Source organism: Camelus ferus, chromosome 30 (genome assembly GCF_009834535.1).
Source record: "Camelus ferus isolate YT-003-E chromosome 30, BCGSAC_Cfer_1.0, whole genome shotgun sequence".
Taxonomy (NCBI): Eukaryota; Metazoa; Chordata; class Mammalia; order Artiodactyla; family Camelidae; genus Camelus; species Camelus ferus.
The window spans coordinates 16,693,471-16,712,655 of NC_045725.1; the positions used below are offsets into that span (position 1 = coordinate 16,693,471).

General features: G+C 35.1%; 1 protein-coding gene across 1 annotated transcript in view; it reads left to right on the forward strand.

The window, feature by feature from the left end:
* ME2 (malic enzyme 2) overlaps positions 1–17,504 on the forward strand; it is a 48,393-nt gene extending 30,889 nt beyond the window's left edge. The window contains exons 12-16 of the mRNA XM_032470756.1: positions 154–296; positions 4,883–4,985; positions 11,325–11,395; positions 12,161–12,259; positions 13,409–17,504. Of these exons, the coding sequence (XP_032326647.1) occupies positions 154–296; positions 4,883–4,985; positions 11,325–11,395; positions 12,161–12,259; positions 13,409–13,576 (584 nt within the window). The 3' untranslated portion in view covers positions 13,577–17,504. The remainder of the gene's footprint in view (positions 1–153; positions 297–4,882; positions 4,986–11,324; positions 11,396–12,160; positions 12,260–13,408) is intronic.
* Positions 17,505–19,185: the final 1,681 nt, after the last annotated feature.

Genomic DNA, 19,185 nt, shown 5'->3' on the forward strand with positions numbered 1-19,185 from the left:
GTTATCTCAGCAGTGTAAAACCTTATCTTTGCAATGGGCGTTTACCTTTGCCTTTGTTAGGTTAAATCTATTGTAGAAATGCTGTTGATGAGAATGTTGTAATGAAGCTGAAACCTGTAATGAAGCTCCTTTTTTCCCCCTTATTTAATACAGGAGTTGCAGGAGCTGGCCGACTTTTCACTCCTGATGTAATCAAAGCCATGGCTGATATCAATGAAAGGCCTATAATATTTGCATTAAGTAACCCTACAGCAAAGGCTGAGTGCACGGCTGAAGAAGCATATACGCTTACAGAGGTACTAGTCAATAATAGTATGAATTGGTTGTTTTGCCTCTATTAGCCTGTTGGTTATACAGTCTTTCCATGGTTGCTCTGGGATGATAGTGTGCATCTGTAGATCATCAAATTCTAATATAAATTACTGCTTGTATCGATTCTGGAAAGCAGTTACTTTATATATCCGTTTCAGCATCCTCATGCCTTTGTGCTATTGTGCATTTTAATTCTCTATTTTATTTAAAAAAATTTTTTTAATAGGGGGAGGTAATTTTAGGTTTATTTATCTGTTTAGTTTTTTTTTAAACAGAGGTACTGGGAATTGAACCAGTGCACTCTACTGCTGAGCTAAATAACCTCCCCTTCATTGTCTCTGTATGTTAAATCCCAAGAAACTTTATTGTTTTAAACAAAAATTATTCATTTAGATGTATCTACATTTTAATATTTTCTATTGCCATTCCATCCTTCATGCACGTCTGTGCTTCTGTTGAGGATTATATTCTTCTACCAGAAGAACTTTCCTCAAGTGTGAGTCTGATGGATTCTCTTGCTAATTTCCTTATTTTGTCTTCAGTTTGAAGGATATTTATGTTTTTACTGTGCATACTGTGCATGGAAGTAAAAGTTGGTAGATACTTTATTTCAGCAATCTGGATATATCATTCTGTTGTTTTCTGACTTCTGATTTCTTTCTGACACACATCATTTTGTCTTGAGTTTTAAGCAATTTTACTATTATAGACCTAGGTACAGTTTCCTTTGTATTTATTCTACCTGGGGATCTTAGAGCTCTTGAATCTGTGGCTTAGTGTCTTTTTTTTCTTTTTTCTTTCCCTTTTGGTCTCTTTTGGAAATCTCTCTAATTTGGACACATTCTCTCTCTTCTCTTGTCGGACTCTAATTATGTGAGTGTCAGTCTTTTTCACCATCTCATATACCTCTTACATGATTTTCTATATGTACCATCCTGTTTGCTCTCTGTTTCACTCTGGTGATTTTCTTTGGACTTATTTTCCAGTTTTCATATTCTCTTTTTAGCTGTGCTAATCTGTTGTTAGATTCTTAATTTTGTTGCATTTTTCATTTGTGGAATTTCTCTTTGATTCTTTTCATAATAATTTATTAATTTAGTGACATAGACATAAAATCACATATTATAAAAAAATCAACTTATAAATACTGCTTTCTCACCCTCACTTGTCATGAAATAATTGTTTTTACCTTCTTTAAATGTATCTTCACCATGAGAGGCCGTTTTTTCTTTTGAGGCATTTGACAGCTGTCTGGAACAAATTTTTACTTTCATCTGAATTGTTCAAAATTTTGAATTCTTTGACAGTGCCACTGGGTTATACCCCAGTTGCAAGTAATTGCTTATATACCATTATGATAGTTGTTTTTTTCCCCTCCTGTTCCTTGGGGATATATTTGGAATCTCCACAATGTAATCAATCACTTTCTGTATTGTTCTTACAAATGATCTTTAAGTGGCTCTAGGAAGTGACTTTTAAAGGCTTGTTCATAATGATATATAGCAGTAATAATTGCTAGGTCATGCCCTTGAGAATAATTAATAAATCTTATAAATGTTTTTATATTTAAAAAAATTTTTAATATGGAAAATTTCAAGCATATACAAAATCAGAAAGAACAGTATAATTGACTTCCATGTACCAGTACCCTGCTTCAGAAGTGACCAACTTACTGCCTATCTTGTTTCTTCTGCATCCTGCTCATTTTGGACTTCGGAGCTAGTCTCAGACATTGTCTCATTTTATTATGAATATTACAGTCTACCTCTCAAAAGTTAAAGATTCTTTTAAAAATATAATCACAGTATCATTATGACACCTCACAATTTTAACAATAATTTTTAAAACACTTGATTTTTTTGGATAGCTTGCAGTTCCCTGCTAAAGTTGTCTATCTTATCATTTACTTTCTTGAATATGTGAATCATAATTAATGTCTGATAATAACAAATATCTCACTCTTTGTGAGTCCATTTCTATTTTGTGTCTGTCTTTCCTCTTGATTATCCAGTTCTTGTCTTTTTGTAAGCCCAGTTTTACTTGTTTTTTGCTTCCTTATAGAATGCTAGATAGTGCGGATGAAGAATTACAACAATAATTTGAAGCTAGGGATGAAGTTTCCTTCCTCCAGGGGGGATCTGCCTTCCTCCCAGAGGCTGTTCGTCTGGGGTAGCTCCCCATTTAATTCATCAGGATGCCATCCCTGGAAGGCCTTGTCTGTTTCCACAGTTTACCTTGTCTCTTGGGTATGAATCAGAAGCCCTGGAGTATTTATCAGCCCCTCACCCCTAGTGGGCCCTGAACTTTACTTTTTCTCTGCCGTCATGAGACTCCTGGTAGCTTTGCTGCTCTGGCTCTCAGCCACAGATTTTGCTTTTGAGATCATTCACCTTGAGGGGGAAAGCTTCAAATGCTGGGCTCGAATATCTTGCTTTCCTCTTTTTTGGATCTTGACTATCTCCCACCTCCAGGCTCTCCCTATCTTGATAGCATTTAATATTTTTTAATATATTTGATCCGATTTTTCTCATTGGTAGCAGAGGGATAGCTGGTGTGAGACGACAACTGGAACACTGTTGCCAGAGCAGAACTCTCCCCCTGAACTTTCTGAACTCAGTATTCATGCTCTTGATGTATTTAGCATTATTTTTTCTATTGTTATAGATTTCATTTTGACACGTATATTCTCTCAAAATTCCTTTCGATTCTGTATCATTACTCTGTTAGCCAAAATACATTCTCTTTATTACTGGCTTCCAACAGTTACAATAATTACTGAAACTTCTAATAATTATTGAAATCTTTTCTTTTGAAATCATCCACAATGTCAGCATACAGATATATATATATTTTTAGATTAGTCTCTTTAGTACACTGCCTTCCTCTTACCAAAGAATGGTTTTACTTTTAGCTTGATTGCTTATCCTATTAACCAGTCTTTACTACTGAAAACTAGTGGTTATTGCCCCCCCAAGTTAAATCTTAGTCTTATATAATGACTGTTTGATAAATACACTCAGTGTATAATGGGCTTTGGCATTTCCAAAATATAAAACATTTAAATGTTTTGGGCAGTAGCACTGTATCAGTGGAAGACTGTTCAAATGTTTAAGGATTTTATTTTTTGAATAAATATTTCTGTAATAGATATACACTATTTGAATGAATAAAAATTCCCCAAGGAAATTAGTTTGACATACTGTATTTTATCAGTTCTAAGTTGCAGTTTTTTCCCACAATTTTTATAACTTTGAAATTATTATCTCTTAAAAATGATAAAGCATTGTGTCAGAGTTTAATTTTACATAATTTTTCCTTTAGTGTTACATAAAATAATGGTATAAATGTATGTATCTATACTTACCTCTAAATTTTTAGTCCCCTTTTGTGTTCGGTGGAGGGATGTCTTGATGTAACTCTAACACCCTATGCTGCTTCGTGAGAAGAATACTTTAAAAAAAAAAGTTTTCATATTTTAATGGAAAGTTCTTCATAGAATAAAGAATAGGCCAAGTTGGACTTCAGAATGTTATCATTAAGATCTGGCTACTTTACAGCTATAGATTGATTATGAAGGAAGAAGAAGAAGGAAAAAAAAGATGGCCTGGAATGAATTTCTGTTGAATCTTGCCATTCTAGAGAAGATGCCCACGATTGTTCTAAATCTCCACATTTACCGATGCCATGAGGACATAGCATTTTTCCCATAAAGAGCTTCACTGTATAATCCACTTTATAAATCTATTAAAATTTATGGTGGCCCCCAAATAATCTGCATTATTATATACATTATTATTGTGGTAACATGTATAGCATTAACCATGACCTAACCTTAATCTTCAAAGAAGCAAAATTTTTGTCACAAGTAAAGCTGTGCTTGGACAGGTTGAGAATGGCAATAGCTGCTGTAGAAAATGCTATAGCTGTCTGGAGCTGTGGGTCCAGGATAGCCATCTGGGCCCACCACTAGCATAGCTGACTTGCTTCTGCGCTTAAACCTTAGAGCATTTTGAAATTGCATGTCTTAGAAAAGCAATAATTACTATACATGGTAGATCTTCAGATTGTCCAAAGGGTCAATTTCTTGAGTTTCTTGATTTAAATTGAGACAATGGTAATCTCATAAGCCTTTTATGTGGGCCACATTAACTGAGTTAACACATATAAAGTACCTGGTGCAGAGCCAAAAACAGCTGAAGTACAGTAAATGACAGCTTATTTAATTTTTGATGTTTTCCCCTCATTCACAGATGTTTATAGCAATTTTATTATGAGAGATAGTATTTTTTGGCCACCTCCATTTTTCAGAGTTTTAAAGGAAATAGAAGTGTCACATTTGAAAAAGCTTATTAATGGACATTCTTCAACTTTATTTGAATGTATGCTATGCATAAAGCAATCCTCAGTCTAATAAGGATGTTAATGAAAGGATTATGTTATATAGTAAATTATGCCTGCTTGCAAATAATATATTGGTCGACTTTACTACAAGGTTTAATTTTTTTGAACTCATCTCAATTTTCTAGTCCACATAAAGTAACAAAATTGAGGTTATTTCATTTGTCAACAGGGAAGGTGTTTGTTTGCCAGTGGCAGTCCATTTGAGCCAGTGAAACTCAGTGATGGGCAAGTCTTTACACCAGGTCAAGGAAACAATGTATATATATTTCCAGGTAAATACCGTCATTCTTTATGTTATAGAGTAATCATTAATCACATTAAAATTCCTTATGAGATTCTTTAGCATTTAAGTGAACCACTGTATTTACTACAGGATTTTGGAATGAATGTACAGGAAAAGCCAGAGAATTCAGCAAAACCAACTTGCTCTATTTCCCCTGGAAACTTGTTTATTCATATTGCTCATTAAACTTGTTTTTATGCTAGAAATAAGTAGTACATGTTTCATACAAATGCACAAGGAACAGAATGTTAAAAAAATTGTTTAACCCTCTTTGTCTCCCCTTGGTATCTGCTTACCACACTTAATCAGCTGTAACCATTGTGGTTTCCTTTGAGTTTTTCTGATGGTTACCGTCATGACTGGCACACTTACTTCCCCTTATCTCCATCGTTCCAACTCCAGACTGCATGTGTGAACTTGTGAAATAAAAATACCTCCTGAACCTCCCTTCCTCTCTCTACCTCTCAATTTACATTAGTACCTTTAGTTTTCCTAGTAGTTACCTTTATCTCTATACAGTATAGTTAAAGAGCTTCCGCAAGCAATTTAAGACAGTTTTTTATTAGCTTACTGCAGTGAAGAAAAAATCTGGTATTTAACTATCTTATCCCTTCTTACTCCATCTCTCAATTATGGTTGGTCAGTATTTCTACATCTGTATTTCTACATTGTAGAGAAGTTTTTGAAACTTACATTGTGTTCTGCTGTTTTCCATGTTTTGACTATGGATTGATTCTGAAATTACATGGTTATATTTTATTGATGTCTAAACAAGAGTGTGGTTTGATAAATACAGCAGAATATGTAATTCTGTATCACAGATTTTTGACACTCAGAGTCTTTTAAGTGTCAGGTATAATGAAGCCTCCTTTAATTTCTCGCCAGCTTTCTTCCCTTCATCCTGACCCTGCTCCACAGCAAACCATTTCCGTGGAGCTTCTTCTGTTCCCACGTACGCTGTTCCTCTCTGTCTTGGTCTCATTTTTCCGGAATACATCTCTAATACATTTTTTACAAAGCATGGATGATAACTGAGTTTTTAATGTATCTGAAAATGTCTTTATTTTGTTCTCTCACTGATAGTTTGGTTGGGTAGAGATTTGTAGATTCAAAGTCATTTTCCTCAGACCTTTGAAAACATTTCTCCATTCACTTTTAGCTCCCAGTACTGCTGATGAGAAATCTGAAGTCAGTGAGATTCTCACTCCTTCATACATACAAGCTGTTTCTCCCTAAACGTGCTTAAATGTTCTCTTTATCCTTAGATTTCTGAAAGATTAGTGGGATGCATCCAGGTATGGGCTTTATTTCCCCTTATCACTGCGTGCCTGTGGGTGGGCCAATTTACCGTATCTTCTTTTCCAAAGGATTTTTTTGTTTGTTTGTTTTGTTTTTTTTGGTTTTGTTTTACTGTTTTTCCCCCTCCTTTCTTTCCTTCCATTTGTTACTTCTGTTTTTCCCTCATGGAACTAGTGTTAGACCATGGTTACATCCCTCTGTTGTCCTTGACTGGTAGATTGTATTTTACCTCTTGTCTTTTTTGTTCTATAATATGGGGGATGTTCATCTCTCTTTTGTTTTTTTAGCACTTTTAGTGTTTGTTTTGTTTCAACAGTCTGTTTTCTTTTTATTGTGGAAAAGTTCAAATATACACAAAAGTAGAGGAAAGAATGAAGTCCCATGTTCCATTCTCCCACCTTTTGGCACTTGTCAACTTGTAGCCAGCGTTATTGAATCTATATTCCCACCCACTCTGCCTTCCCTGGGCTATTTTAAAGCAAATCAGAGATATATAATTTCATTAATACAAGTACTTCAGTATGTATCTCTAAAAAAGTAAGTTTTTAAAAAATTAACCATAATACTGGTATCACACCAAAGGGAATTAACAGTAATTGCTTACTGTCATATCATCAGCTTAGTAGGTTCAATTTTTTTTATTTGCAATACCTTTTCTTATCCTAGAATAACTCTTAAACAGCCTTTTTTTTTAAATGGTTGCAGCATCCTTTCAAAGCTCTCCTGAGAGTTATTAAGATTCTTTTAAATATTTCTTCCTTTGTGCTGTTTATTTTCTTTAAGTTTATGGTGATCCTTAGTTCATTCATTTTAATGAAAGACTTATGTTGAGTAAAATAAGGATTTGGCTTGAATTTCCTTTGTACTGTGTCTTTCTTCTTGTGGGCCTCCCCCTGAATCGCTGACAGCAGGCTCTAACTAAGCCTTCGTGACAGGTAGATTTATAGCATACAGAGGCTGGCATCATGTAAAGCATGCTATTATAACCTGTTAACGTAGAGATCTTTGGCCTGTGAATATCCAGGTGTGCTTTCCTCCTTTTTTCTCCGTGTAGTTGTGGTTGTCTGGAGTTTTACTCTGCTTGTCTCTTAAGACCTATCATCTGTAACAGATTTTTCCTATCACTGATGCTCTCTTTCTAGAACTTAGTCATGTTCAAAATCAGTCTATTCCATCCAGCAATGTTTCTATGGCATAAAGTCATCAGAACATAAAAAGAATACTTTTCTGCTGATTTTAACAAAGCCATTTTTATATCAGATATGACTAATAAAGAATTTGGTAATTGATTACTTTTATATAACATTTCAAAGTCCTAACTTTATTAATAACGGTTATTAGCACTATAAGTATATCCATAAAAATGACTTGATAGTGGAGGTTAAAATGGGCTTAAAAACAGGAGGATTGGCCAAAAGTCTGTTCATAAAGCAATTAAAAACTTAAGGCTGTGGTAATGTTTGCATTACCTACTCCAGCAATTATAACAACTGGATGAACAACAAAAATAAAACCTTAAAAGGGTCAGAGACTTCCTGATAAGGAAGAAGTGGCTGAGTGGTAAAGCCATGCTTTTCATGGAGGGAGGACAAGGTGGACTGTGGCACCTGCCAAGGATGGGATTACAGTGAACCACTTCCCACCCTGGGCTGAAACCCTAAAGGACTGTACCTTGGAGTATGGGTATAGCTTGTACTTGAAGTGATCTAGAAAAACCTCAGGCTTTTGTTTGGGGCCCACCAGTGCCCACAAGTGCCAGCAGAAGCAAACAGATCTTCTCTGCCACAAGATAACATTATCCTATTCCTCAAGTTACTTTTTACAAATAAAATTTCAAATACAATCCCGGTTAAAAATGAAGGATAATGAGGCACATAAGGAGACAACACAAGCTAAAAGTAGCAGGTGCAACAAAAAGAAAACTCTAGAACTCTAAATATCAAGCAAGTGCTATGAAACAAATATGCTTATTATATTTATGGAAATAAAAGCCAAACTTGAAAAGTTCAGCCAAGTAACACTATATTCTAGAATTGAAAAATACAACAAATTAAGAACTTGGTGAATGATGCTTATAGCGAATTAGACCAAAGAGAATTAATAAGACGAAAGATAGGCCAGAAGAAACGATCCAGGGACCAAAACGAGAGGAAAACATAAAAAAACAGATAAGATACGGACCTTTCACTGATACGCATTTAACTGAGATCGCAGGGGAAGATGAGCGTAAGAATGAAGCAGAAGCAGTATTTGCAGGCTTCATGGCTGAGAATTTCTGGGAATTGATGAATGACGTCCATATACAATATTCAGGGAGCTCGGTGAAATCCACATCTAGGAACCGTCATTGTGAGGCTTCAGAAAACAATGACAAAGAGAAGACTATGAATGAAGCCAGAGCAAAAGTATTTCCTTCAAAGGAGCAACTGTCAGACCTACGACGACTGAGTCCTCAACAGCAGCCAGATGCCAGAAGGCAGTGGAGTGATCTATGTAAATGGCTTATACAAGACACTTGTTAAGTGGAGTTTCATTACACAGTGACAATATCTTTCAAGGATTAAGGCAAAATGAGGACATTTTTAGAAGGAGAAAAAAAAAAAAAAAAAACAAGATTCAGCACCTGTCGACCTGTAAGGAAGGAAAATAAATTCTGAAGAGTATTCCTTAGGCAGAAGAAAAGTAATCCCAGCTAGAAACTCAAGAGATGTAGGAAAGAATGAAGAGCAAAGAAAGTTGTGAATATTTGAGTTAAATAAAATGAGTATTGTACATATGGGGCAAAACAGTAATGATGTGGGATTTTGAAAGATACAGAGACAAAATTGAATTGCACAATAATAGCTTAGTGGTTAAATAGAGTTAAATTCAGGAGAAACTTGCATTGTCTGGCAGGATGGTAAATTAAAAATTAACATGAAATTTTAATAAGGATGCATATTATAAATTTGAGGATAACCACTAGAAGAATGGAAAAACTTCCAAACTATGATAAGAGAATGTTAGGGGAGGAAATGAAATCATTTTTTAAAAAATACAAAAGGCAAGAAAAGAAGATGAAAGGGAATATGGAATAGACAAGACAAATGTAAGAAGACAATAGATTTTGCCCCCAAACATTTAAGTAACTACCTGAAATGTATATGGGACAAATACTCAACTTAAAAAAAATAATTATCTAGAGGCTAGATTAAAATAAGGAAGCTGTTAACCTCCATGAACTTCTTCTCATCCCTGAGTAACTGAGTGACTTCTCCACTCTGGTAGAGACTGCTGAGACACTCTGAATAGTGTGAAACCCAGCCTGGGGTTTGCCATCCTTATTCTCATTACAATCAATAAATTTTTTAGTTCCTAACCCTTACATGTAAGAAACACTCAAAGATTACTGATCATTTAAAGTCTCATATGAGTAGTTTATTTCATAAAAGAAGCTAGACACACAGAAAAAAAGCAGTTTAAGAAAAAAAGGGATTATGTGGGGAGATGAAATGTTTAAAAAAACTATCAGTATCCTCATGGAGACAAAACAAATCCCAGAAACAAGGCAGATTTTTATTTTAAAAAAAGAAAACAAAAATGAGCTCTGGAAAATGAAAAGTTTGATAGAAGGATTATAAGAAAAAATTGAAGTTAACTGTAAGTGGAAGAAAGATCAGAAGGTGGAAAATAAAAGAAGAAAATTAGAGGACTAATCCAGGAGGTGCAATATCAGAAAATAGAAATTTCAGGGAGAGAGAACAAAAATGGAGGGAAGGAAATTATCAGAGACTTCGTGAATATTTCCCCAAACTGAAAGACACAGATTTGCAGATAGGAAAGGCCCAGCCACCAAGTGCCAAATGTGATGGGCGAAAGTAACACACCTCAGAACGTTGGATACAAAAAAAGATCCTACATATTTGCAGAGATGTAACAAAAGGCAATCACTGAAGAAGGATCTGGAATCAAACTGGCACCGGACTTGTCACCAACAGCGCTGGAAGCTAGAAGGTATTGAAACAGTACCTCACAACTCTGAAGGGAGATTATCTCCAAACTAGACTTCTAAACCCAGACAAACTATCAAATAAGTGGAAAGTAGTAAAAGTATTAGGGGTGGGAGCTGGAGGAGGGGGCGCATCTTCAAAAATGCAAGATTTCAAAAAATGTCTCTCACACACTGGTTTTCAGAAGACGACTGGGGAATATATCCTACCCCAAAAAGACAATAACAAAAGTACTGGGAAGTGAGTGAGATTTAGGAAGTGGACTCAACTTAGAAGCGAAGGGAATCCCCATGAAGATGAAGAGATTTTCCAGGATGGTAACTCCGTATCTGAAATGGAAAGCGACCAGGCCAGATCAGAGCTTCAGAAGAGACTTATTCTTGGGGATGAAGTTAGGGAGGTATGAGGTAGCTGAAGTTATATAGAAGAGGAAAATTTATGATATCATGTTAATTCATGGCTCAGCTGTGAATAGCACTTATGAAGCCATAATAGAAACATTGAATATTGATTCAACCAATATGCTCTCTGTCGGGAAGAAGGCTGGAAATGTGCAAGAAAGCTAAATACTTATTTCCCTCAGGAAGGAGTCAGTGATCTCTAAAACTAAAAGTCGATCAGAAGAAACAAGCAAGCTGTTTAGGAATGAAAGAAAGAAGCATTAAAATAATCAGCTGAAAGAATGAAAAGTAGTTGCCTCTGTAGAGCAAGGAAATGGAGGATTAGAGGTGGGCTGGGAATTGATGTTTTTGTTAACAACTGCTGATGAATTATGTGATAAATGTGAAAACTAAACTGAGAAAAGCCGTTTGATATTTCTAAAACTGTTTCATCTAGTAAATAAGAATTATAACAGTTAAAGATCATTTGATTTTTAACGCTCAAATGTCTGTCTTCTCTTGGCTGCTTTGTTTTTTTGGAAGGGCTGTTTGGGGTGGAGGTTGGTTACCATTAATTTGCTTTAATCGATGAATTTATTTGGCTCCTCTCGTAATTTAAAAAGTGACCTTACTAAATAAAGCATTTAAAATGTGTTCCAGGCGTGGCTTTAGCTGTTATTCTCTGTAACACCCGGCATATTAGTGACCATGTTTTCCTAGAAGCTGCAAAGGTAAATGTTTTAAATAGTGTTTTGTTAGAACTTTATAAAGGATGAATTGTAAAGAAGAATGAATCTTAAAAGCAGAAACAGAATGGGTTAAATCGGCCTTAGGAATGGAAAGGAAGTTACTTTTTTGGTTTACCTTCTACTTCGGCATAAAAGTAACTCACCATGATTTTTCAAATGTTTGTGAGCATTGAATCCTTTCATATTCATAACATACATACTGTACCTGTATCATACGTATCTGAAGGTAACATAATTGTGACAGCATAGATAAAATGTGACTCCATGAATTTTTTAAACATTATTTTATTGAGTTATAGTCATTTTACAATGTTGTGTCAAATTCCAGTGTAGAGTACAATTTTTCAGTTATACATGAACATACATATATTCATTGTACTCTGTGCAGTTTTTTAATGGACAAGTACTGGTTTATTTGGAGTGCTGGCCTGTTGGAGGTCCAGACTTTGCAATATGAGTTCTGAAGAACTCACATTAATACAGATATTAATGTCTATTTTATAGTAGCTGTTTTAATTACGCCAAACTCTGTATGTACTGAATAGAGTATGTCTGTAAATCTTTAAATCTGGTTATTTCTATACTGTCCAGTGGTGAACAGTTTTAATTTCTGTAGTACTGTAAGTGTATTCCTGCTAGAAATAATTCCCTTTATTATTCTCTGCTCCCCCAACCCGTTTCCCATTTTGTTAGGTCCTTATTCTGTTATTTAAGCAAACAAAAGTTAAATTCTGTTTTTCTCATCAGGCTCTGACAAGTCAATTGACGGATAAAGAGCTAGCTCAGGGGAGACTTTACCCACCACTTGCAAATATTCAGGAAGTTTCTCTTAACATTGCTATTAAAGTAAGTAATAATTTATACCTCTTCACATCAATTTTAATGGCGTTTTCTTATGCAAGTATCACTAGTTTATTAGAGAAAAACTAAAAACATTTAGAGGGAGCAAACAAGAAATTTTAGGTCACCCATATTTTTACTATCAGAATCTAACCCACGTTATTAATTTGGGTTTGTTGCCTTCTAGTCTTTTCTTCCCAAACACGTATTACATATGTACACACGTGCAGTCACCTGTGCCTGTTTTTAAAATTGGTTTCTTGCTGCATTTTTTTTCCACTTAATATCTTGTATGTCTTTTCCCATGCAAATCAGTAATAATTTTCCTGATCATTAATGCTTTGTGGAATTCTTTTTGTTATACTTTGTTTAACCATTTTTCATTTTGGGGGCATTTAGCATCTTTCATTTTATTAGAAATAATACTGTAGTGAACATCCTTGGATGTTCTTATATGCAGTCTTTATGTGCATATGTGGTTGTTTTTTTCTTAAGATAAATTTCCTAAGAACAAAAGGATTAACATGGTAAGGCTTCTGATACACATACATTGCCAATGATTCTTCAGAAAAGTATTGATTTACATTGCACCTGTTAGATATGAGTGTATGTTTTCCCATACCTCTGCCAATACTTAGAATTTTTTTAAATTTTTCATATTTAATAGGTAAAAATTGTATTTTATTTTTACTTAAAGCATTTTACTAATCTGAAGGAGTTTTAATATTTATTGAACAACATTTCTTCCATATTTGTCCACTGCTTTCTAATACTGGGCTCTTTAAATATTAAGGGTAATGATCCTTCTGTTTGTTATGGCACAAGTATTGTCCCATTTGTCATGTATTTTAATTTTGGAATTGTTTGATATACCATTTTTTGAAAAATTAATGGAATGATCTGTTTATTTTATGGATTCTTTCCTTACGTCTTATGAATGTTAATGCTTTCTCCCACTCCAAAATCATAAATACCTACCTACATTTTCTAATCACATATAATTTTTTAATCCCTGTGAGATTTTAGTGTGTGATGTGAAATAGAGAAACATTTTTTTTTTTCTGGTAGTTAACTAGTTGCCCCAGCACCAATTGATTGAGAATGCTCCTTTTATTAACATAAAAGCCTACACAAGTAATCTTTTATATTTTTCAGGTTACAGAATACCTGTACGCTAATAAAATGGCTTTCCGATACCCAGAACCCGAGGACAAGGCCAAATTCATTCGAGAACGAATATGGCGAAGCGAATATGATTCCCTGCTGCCGGATGTGTATGACTGGCCTGAGTCTGGGTCGTGCCCGCCCCCGATAGCGGAGTAGAAGCACGGCACGGAGAAGTACTTTACGTGCTTCACAGAACTCTTTTTTTTTTCAGACAGAAAGCGATAATGTTATCAGATTCATGGGTTTTTCTGTGTTTTTGTTCTCCCCCACCACTTATTTTTCCCCGTACGCGGTAGGCGTTGACTACGTTGTCAATGCCCGCAGGCATCCTGCAATCAGATGACCATAATGCTTTCATTCTGATTTCTGACTCATACCACATCAAAGAGATATTAAAAATGTACTTGTGAATGTCTTCACTTGTGCTCTTGTTCACTGTTGCCAGAGTATTTGCTACTGCCTAGTACAGCTCATAGTCTTCTCTAACCCAGCTTAGGGCTACCAAGATAGAAATTTACTTCTATGCCTATGAGTACAGAATTTTGAGAAGAAGCCAAATTTAACCTAATTTTAAGGACAAATTGTCAATATCGAGAAATGTTCTTTTATTTCTGCTTTATTTTACCTTCCTGTTCAGCAGGTCCCTTCCAGCAGATAGATGGAGAGAAATATGAAAAATCTACCCTATTATTTATTTTCTGAAACTGAAACTTAACAAACATTAGAGAAATGGGAGCTACCACTGCCTTTAGACAGATAAACTTTGTTTCCAGTAGTGTATAAAAATCACAGTGTAACTTTAAAATAAAGGTAGTATCTTAAATTTAATTGCTTCAGTTATGCTGCTTTATTGCCCAACTAGGAATTTAGGTTTGCTTATTAGGAGAAACAAATATTTTCATTTTCTTTACTTCTAGATGATTCTGAAGAGGGGTAAATGATACTTAATGCATAAATTATGATTTTGACATCGTGTAACTTTTGACAAATTAGTCATATGTTTCACATCTAAATGAGCCGTATTTAGACTCACATTGACTGGAGAGTCCATACTCCTAAAGAGCAGTGATGCTTTTTATTACTTGAGATAATTTTGGAATGTTCAGATAATACGTTCCTTTGAATATCATTAGTAGTGACAACTCTTTGTCCCCTGAAGATGGATTTAATTTTTTGAAACCATCAAAATTAGAGCTAAGTAGGGATGAATAAGAGAAGTGTTCAGACCAGTAAATGCCATTTTAATTGCAGTAAAATGGGTAAAAGTTGGCTAGTGAGACCAATATTTTCATGTGGCTGACATTGGAGAGTTCTAAGGGAAAATCCAAAAGCATTTTGAGTAGTAGTTTGCTATATATAAGCCTAACACGGTTGCTTTGGGGAAACAAGCAAAACTTTTAAATGCCCATTCTAGAAATCTTAACAACGAAAAATTATTCATAGCTACATACCAGTGTGCACGTTACTTGATATTTCCCTTCACAGTCCTTGATAGGTTAGGTGTGATTCTGTATGGGGATATAAGGGCTTCATTTTTATGTTCCTCTTTCCTTCTACTTATAGGTAAAGATTGATTCATAATAATTTTGAATATAATTCAGTGTTTTAGGAATGCTAGAAATGGCATTGCCATATAGAGCATGGGGAAATGTAAATGGTTAAATCCACATAACAGATGAGTCAAGTCAGAGGTCTGTTATATAAACCTGTTTCGTAAAATAAGCAATCAGGTCACAATTTGTTTCAATTAAATATGAAAGGTTAATGTTTTTCATGTTACCTTTGTCAAAACAAAATCACCCGTAAAAATATTCTCTGAAATCTTGGTTTTAGTTTAACATTACGAGTGTAATAATTACAAACCTGTTGTTTGCTTTAATGGTTATTGAAGGCAGGATCATACTGGATTAAAGTAATTTTACTAGAATGTTTGCTTATTAAATATGTCTAATACAGTATTCATGAAAATTATAAATATTTTAGGGAAAAACAAGGCCAAATGGTATATAGCCTGCATATTTAAATAAGCCAGCAATCATATGTGTTTAAAAGCTACCTGTTTTCCTTATGTGTTACTTACTAGTATTTTAATAAGTAACAGTTTTTGGATGTAAATTAAAGAATGTCTTAGTATTTATACTAAGAATACAGGCAGGAACCATCAGCAAGTTGGAAAAGAAACTACATTTGGACCTTCTGTGGAAACTCTGATCTAGCAAGAAGGTAATTGTTTTGAAAAACAGCAATGGACAGTCATTTTCATTATTTTGAAGAAGAAATTCTGTAGTCTGTCAAATTACTTAATAGGGAAAAATGAGAATACCTGTTTTTCTAATCTGAGACCACTACCTGTACTGTGAAACAAATTGGATAACCAGTGAGTGTGTTAGGTTTATTGACTATAATGGGTAAAGTGTTCAAGATTTTGGTTAAAATCTTTTTAAGGGATGGATTCTTAACCAGGAAGTTGCCACCAAATCACTGTGAAGCTTCTTTAAAATGCAGATGCCTCTCCCCCTCTTTGTTCCCCTGGGGATCACCAGGAGCAGAACTGTGGCAGGTGTGTTTTCATTAGGTCCCCAGGTGGTTCTGCTGCACACACTTCCCCTGCCCTCCCATTCGCCGCCTTCAGTGGACATCAGAATCATCGGGAGAGCTATCTGATTCCTCCTGCTGATGCTGTGCATCAGGGGTCAGGCCTGAGATTTGGCATTTCTGACAAGGTGCATCTCCCAGGTGATGCCCATTCTCTTGGCACAGAGTGGCACTGTTCCACAGTACTGAGTAGTGTGTGTGTGTGTGTGTGTGGGTGTGTGTGTGTGTGTGTGAATTTAGTGCTCAGATAGTATATACTTCCTATGAAAACCATAACTGATACTGTGTTCTCACCTGGAATCTTTTTGTTATGTACAACCTATGTAAGATGTTCAGAAGAACAAAAATAAAGAAATTTTAAACAGATTTTTCTGAAAATATGTAACTAGAATACTGCTCAATTCTAAATTAGATTTTTAATATGCTTGTTAAGTAAAACCTAGCAACCAGTTTTCATTTATACAAGATTTGCTATCAAGTGGATATTTGTTTTCTATTATTGGTTATCTTATGATATGACTTACCCTATCCTTTGTCTTTTCTTTAAATTATTAGCCTCTGGGGCAATATGATTCTACATTCTCTTTTGCAAAGGAATTGCCAGTAAATCAAGGAATTGCACAGTAATCATTAAGGAGTGTGGAGCATTATTTACTCTCAGATAACTGAGAAAGCCCAAAGGGGGTGGTAAGGGAGTGGGAAAAGTCTTGCCTTAGAAAAAATACTTCATCCAGATGGTCCTGTAGCTTTTCCCAAGCCCATTCGGTATCCCTCAAAAAGAACCTCTTCAAACCCTGAACAGCTCCAGGGTTCTGCTGAATTCACCAAAATGGGCCGGCTCTGTTGAGCATACATAATACTTGTGAACATTAATAAAAGGCTTAAAGCTCTCTAGTGGAATTCCCTTTGAAGGGACTGTCCTAAAGAATGAAGGAGCACCAGTATCATATTTTCATCCAAGACAGGTACAGGCACATTGCTGACTTCATAGGATATGGCAGAGATATTCATTATCTGCTTTGGCTCTCAACCAAAATGTGATTTGCACTTTGATGTGCATCTGAATGTTAAAATGAATTAAGTCCTCCACAGACAAGCTTGAAAGTAACATACTTAATGTTTAAAATATTCAAGATAATTCGACTATGGAAAACTTACCCCTTATTTGAAATCAAGATGTTTTAATAAAGTGGAGAAAAAGCTCTGCCTTGTTCCAAATTTTATAAATTCAAGTGGGCCTTATTAGGACATGACTCTTACTACATAATTCCCTTAATCCTTGCCAGGAGTTACTCAGATAAACCAGTGATTAGATTTTAAAACAATAATTATTTTCCTTACTTGGATAAGGAAAATAGTGCTCAGTAAGTCAGGGGATGGAAATGTGTGCATAGTTCAGTTGTATAAAATACACAAATTAAGTGAAATGACTTGTATGCTTTGCATCTTTCTGTAACAGTTTTTGCCAATAAACTGATTCTTTTTCATATGGCTATTTAACTGATCTTGTTTTTCCAAATAAAAACTTATTTGCCACTTCGCTCTTTGGGAAATCACCCCTCCATTCAGCACACTTTTAAAAGTTTTAAGACGAAGGGAAAAGTTATGGGTATGTATTCCCCAGTATTCAGAATGTCCTTTTATGTTCTAGGAAAACTATTCTCCCTGACTTTCCTAATTTTACGGGTATATTCTCGCAAGTCATTGATTCCCATATAGTCATTGAATTATCACCAACACGTTAGGTATATTCAGTTAGCAAATAATGATAAACTAAATTCCTGGATAGCACCCTACTCTGTGCTGGGCTTTCTTCTAAGCATCTACATGTGTCAGCATATTTAATCTTCAAAATCACCTTCTGTCACTGTGTCTCTTTTACAAAGAAGGAAAGCAGAGCCCTGTCTCACCTCAGACCTCAGCGATTTTATCTGGATCTTAAACACCTTATCTTCAAGAATCGTTAGTTCAGGTGAAAATTTTTCACTTCTTAGAAGGTTAGTCTTAGGTCCTTTTAAATGTGTTTTACCAGTTCATTTGATTTTAACTTTGTTCCCATTTATAATCCAAATACAATATAAACCTATTTAGTTCATTAGTCTTAAGCATTTTAAGTATTGGAATATAAACATAAAAGATTTGGTTTTGAATTTGATAAATTCCACCAAAAATTCCAATCAACTAACATCTTTCGATCTGGTAATCTTCACAAAACCAACTGCTATCACTCTGTGCAAATCAGTTTCAATAGTTCTTATACACTTCGTGAATCAGCCAATGTCAGTATGAATTTGAATTGTAAGATATATTTTAAATGATATCTATTGTATTATGTGCATATCCGTAATTTTTTCCATTAAAAGGTTAGAACAGAAAGAAGTAATATAAAATGTATGTGTGGAACAAGGAATTTCTGAAACCGATTTTAGCTAAGTAGTCGACAAAGTAAAATTTCTGCCTAGGGTTTTATTATACTTCACCTAATGACCTTAAAATTAACTGAAATTAAAACCATAGTTTTGCAGTTGATATTGTGTTCCCTTTGATAACATCCCAAGCATTAATTGTTGCCTTGAAGGAAGCCACACAGCAAAAGTCATTGCTTAGCCTTGCTCATCTTTGTATTTAAGATAAAAAGATGGAATAGTCTTCTATTCCTGTTATGAAGCTGCTGGACACTTTAACCACCACGAGCATTTGGGCAAAAATCAGTACATCCGGCATTGACCTGGGACAGGTCATGACTTTTTTGAAAGTTTCAATTTAAGCCGAAGGACTTTTTCCCCGCGTGGTTTGTAATTGCCAGGTGCATTTCGGGCTGTTCACTCGCGCGTCCGGCAGGCTATGCTGCGAGCTCGCTAAGAACACACCTGTGCAGCCCAGCACGGAGCTTCAGATTTTTAGCAAACATTCCAGTGTATCCCTGGAACTGGAAAGTGGAATCAAGCAGACTCAGGATCTATAGTAATACTAGTAGGATCTCTGATTCTAAAGCACCTCAAGCTTAAACTTTTAGATTTAGTGATTAAGTTGGAAAGATCCACCCTCACAAAAGAACCGACGTTACACAAACATTACACAAAGATATGCAAGAGAAAAGCATCTGGGAGAACACTTGTTTGAAAACAAAAAGCAGAACAGTAGACGTTTTTCACTTTGGGCGCTCGGGT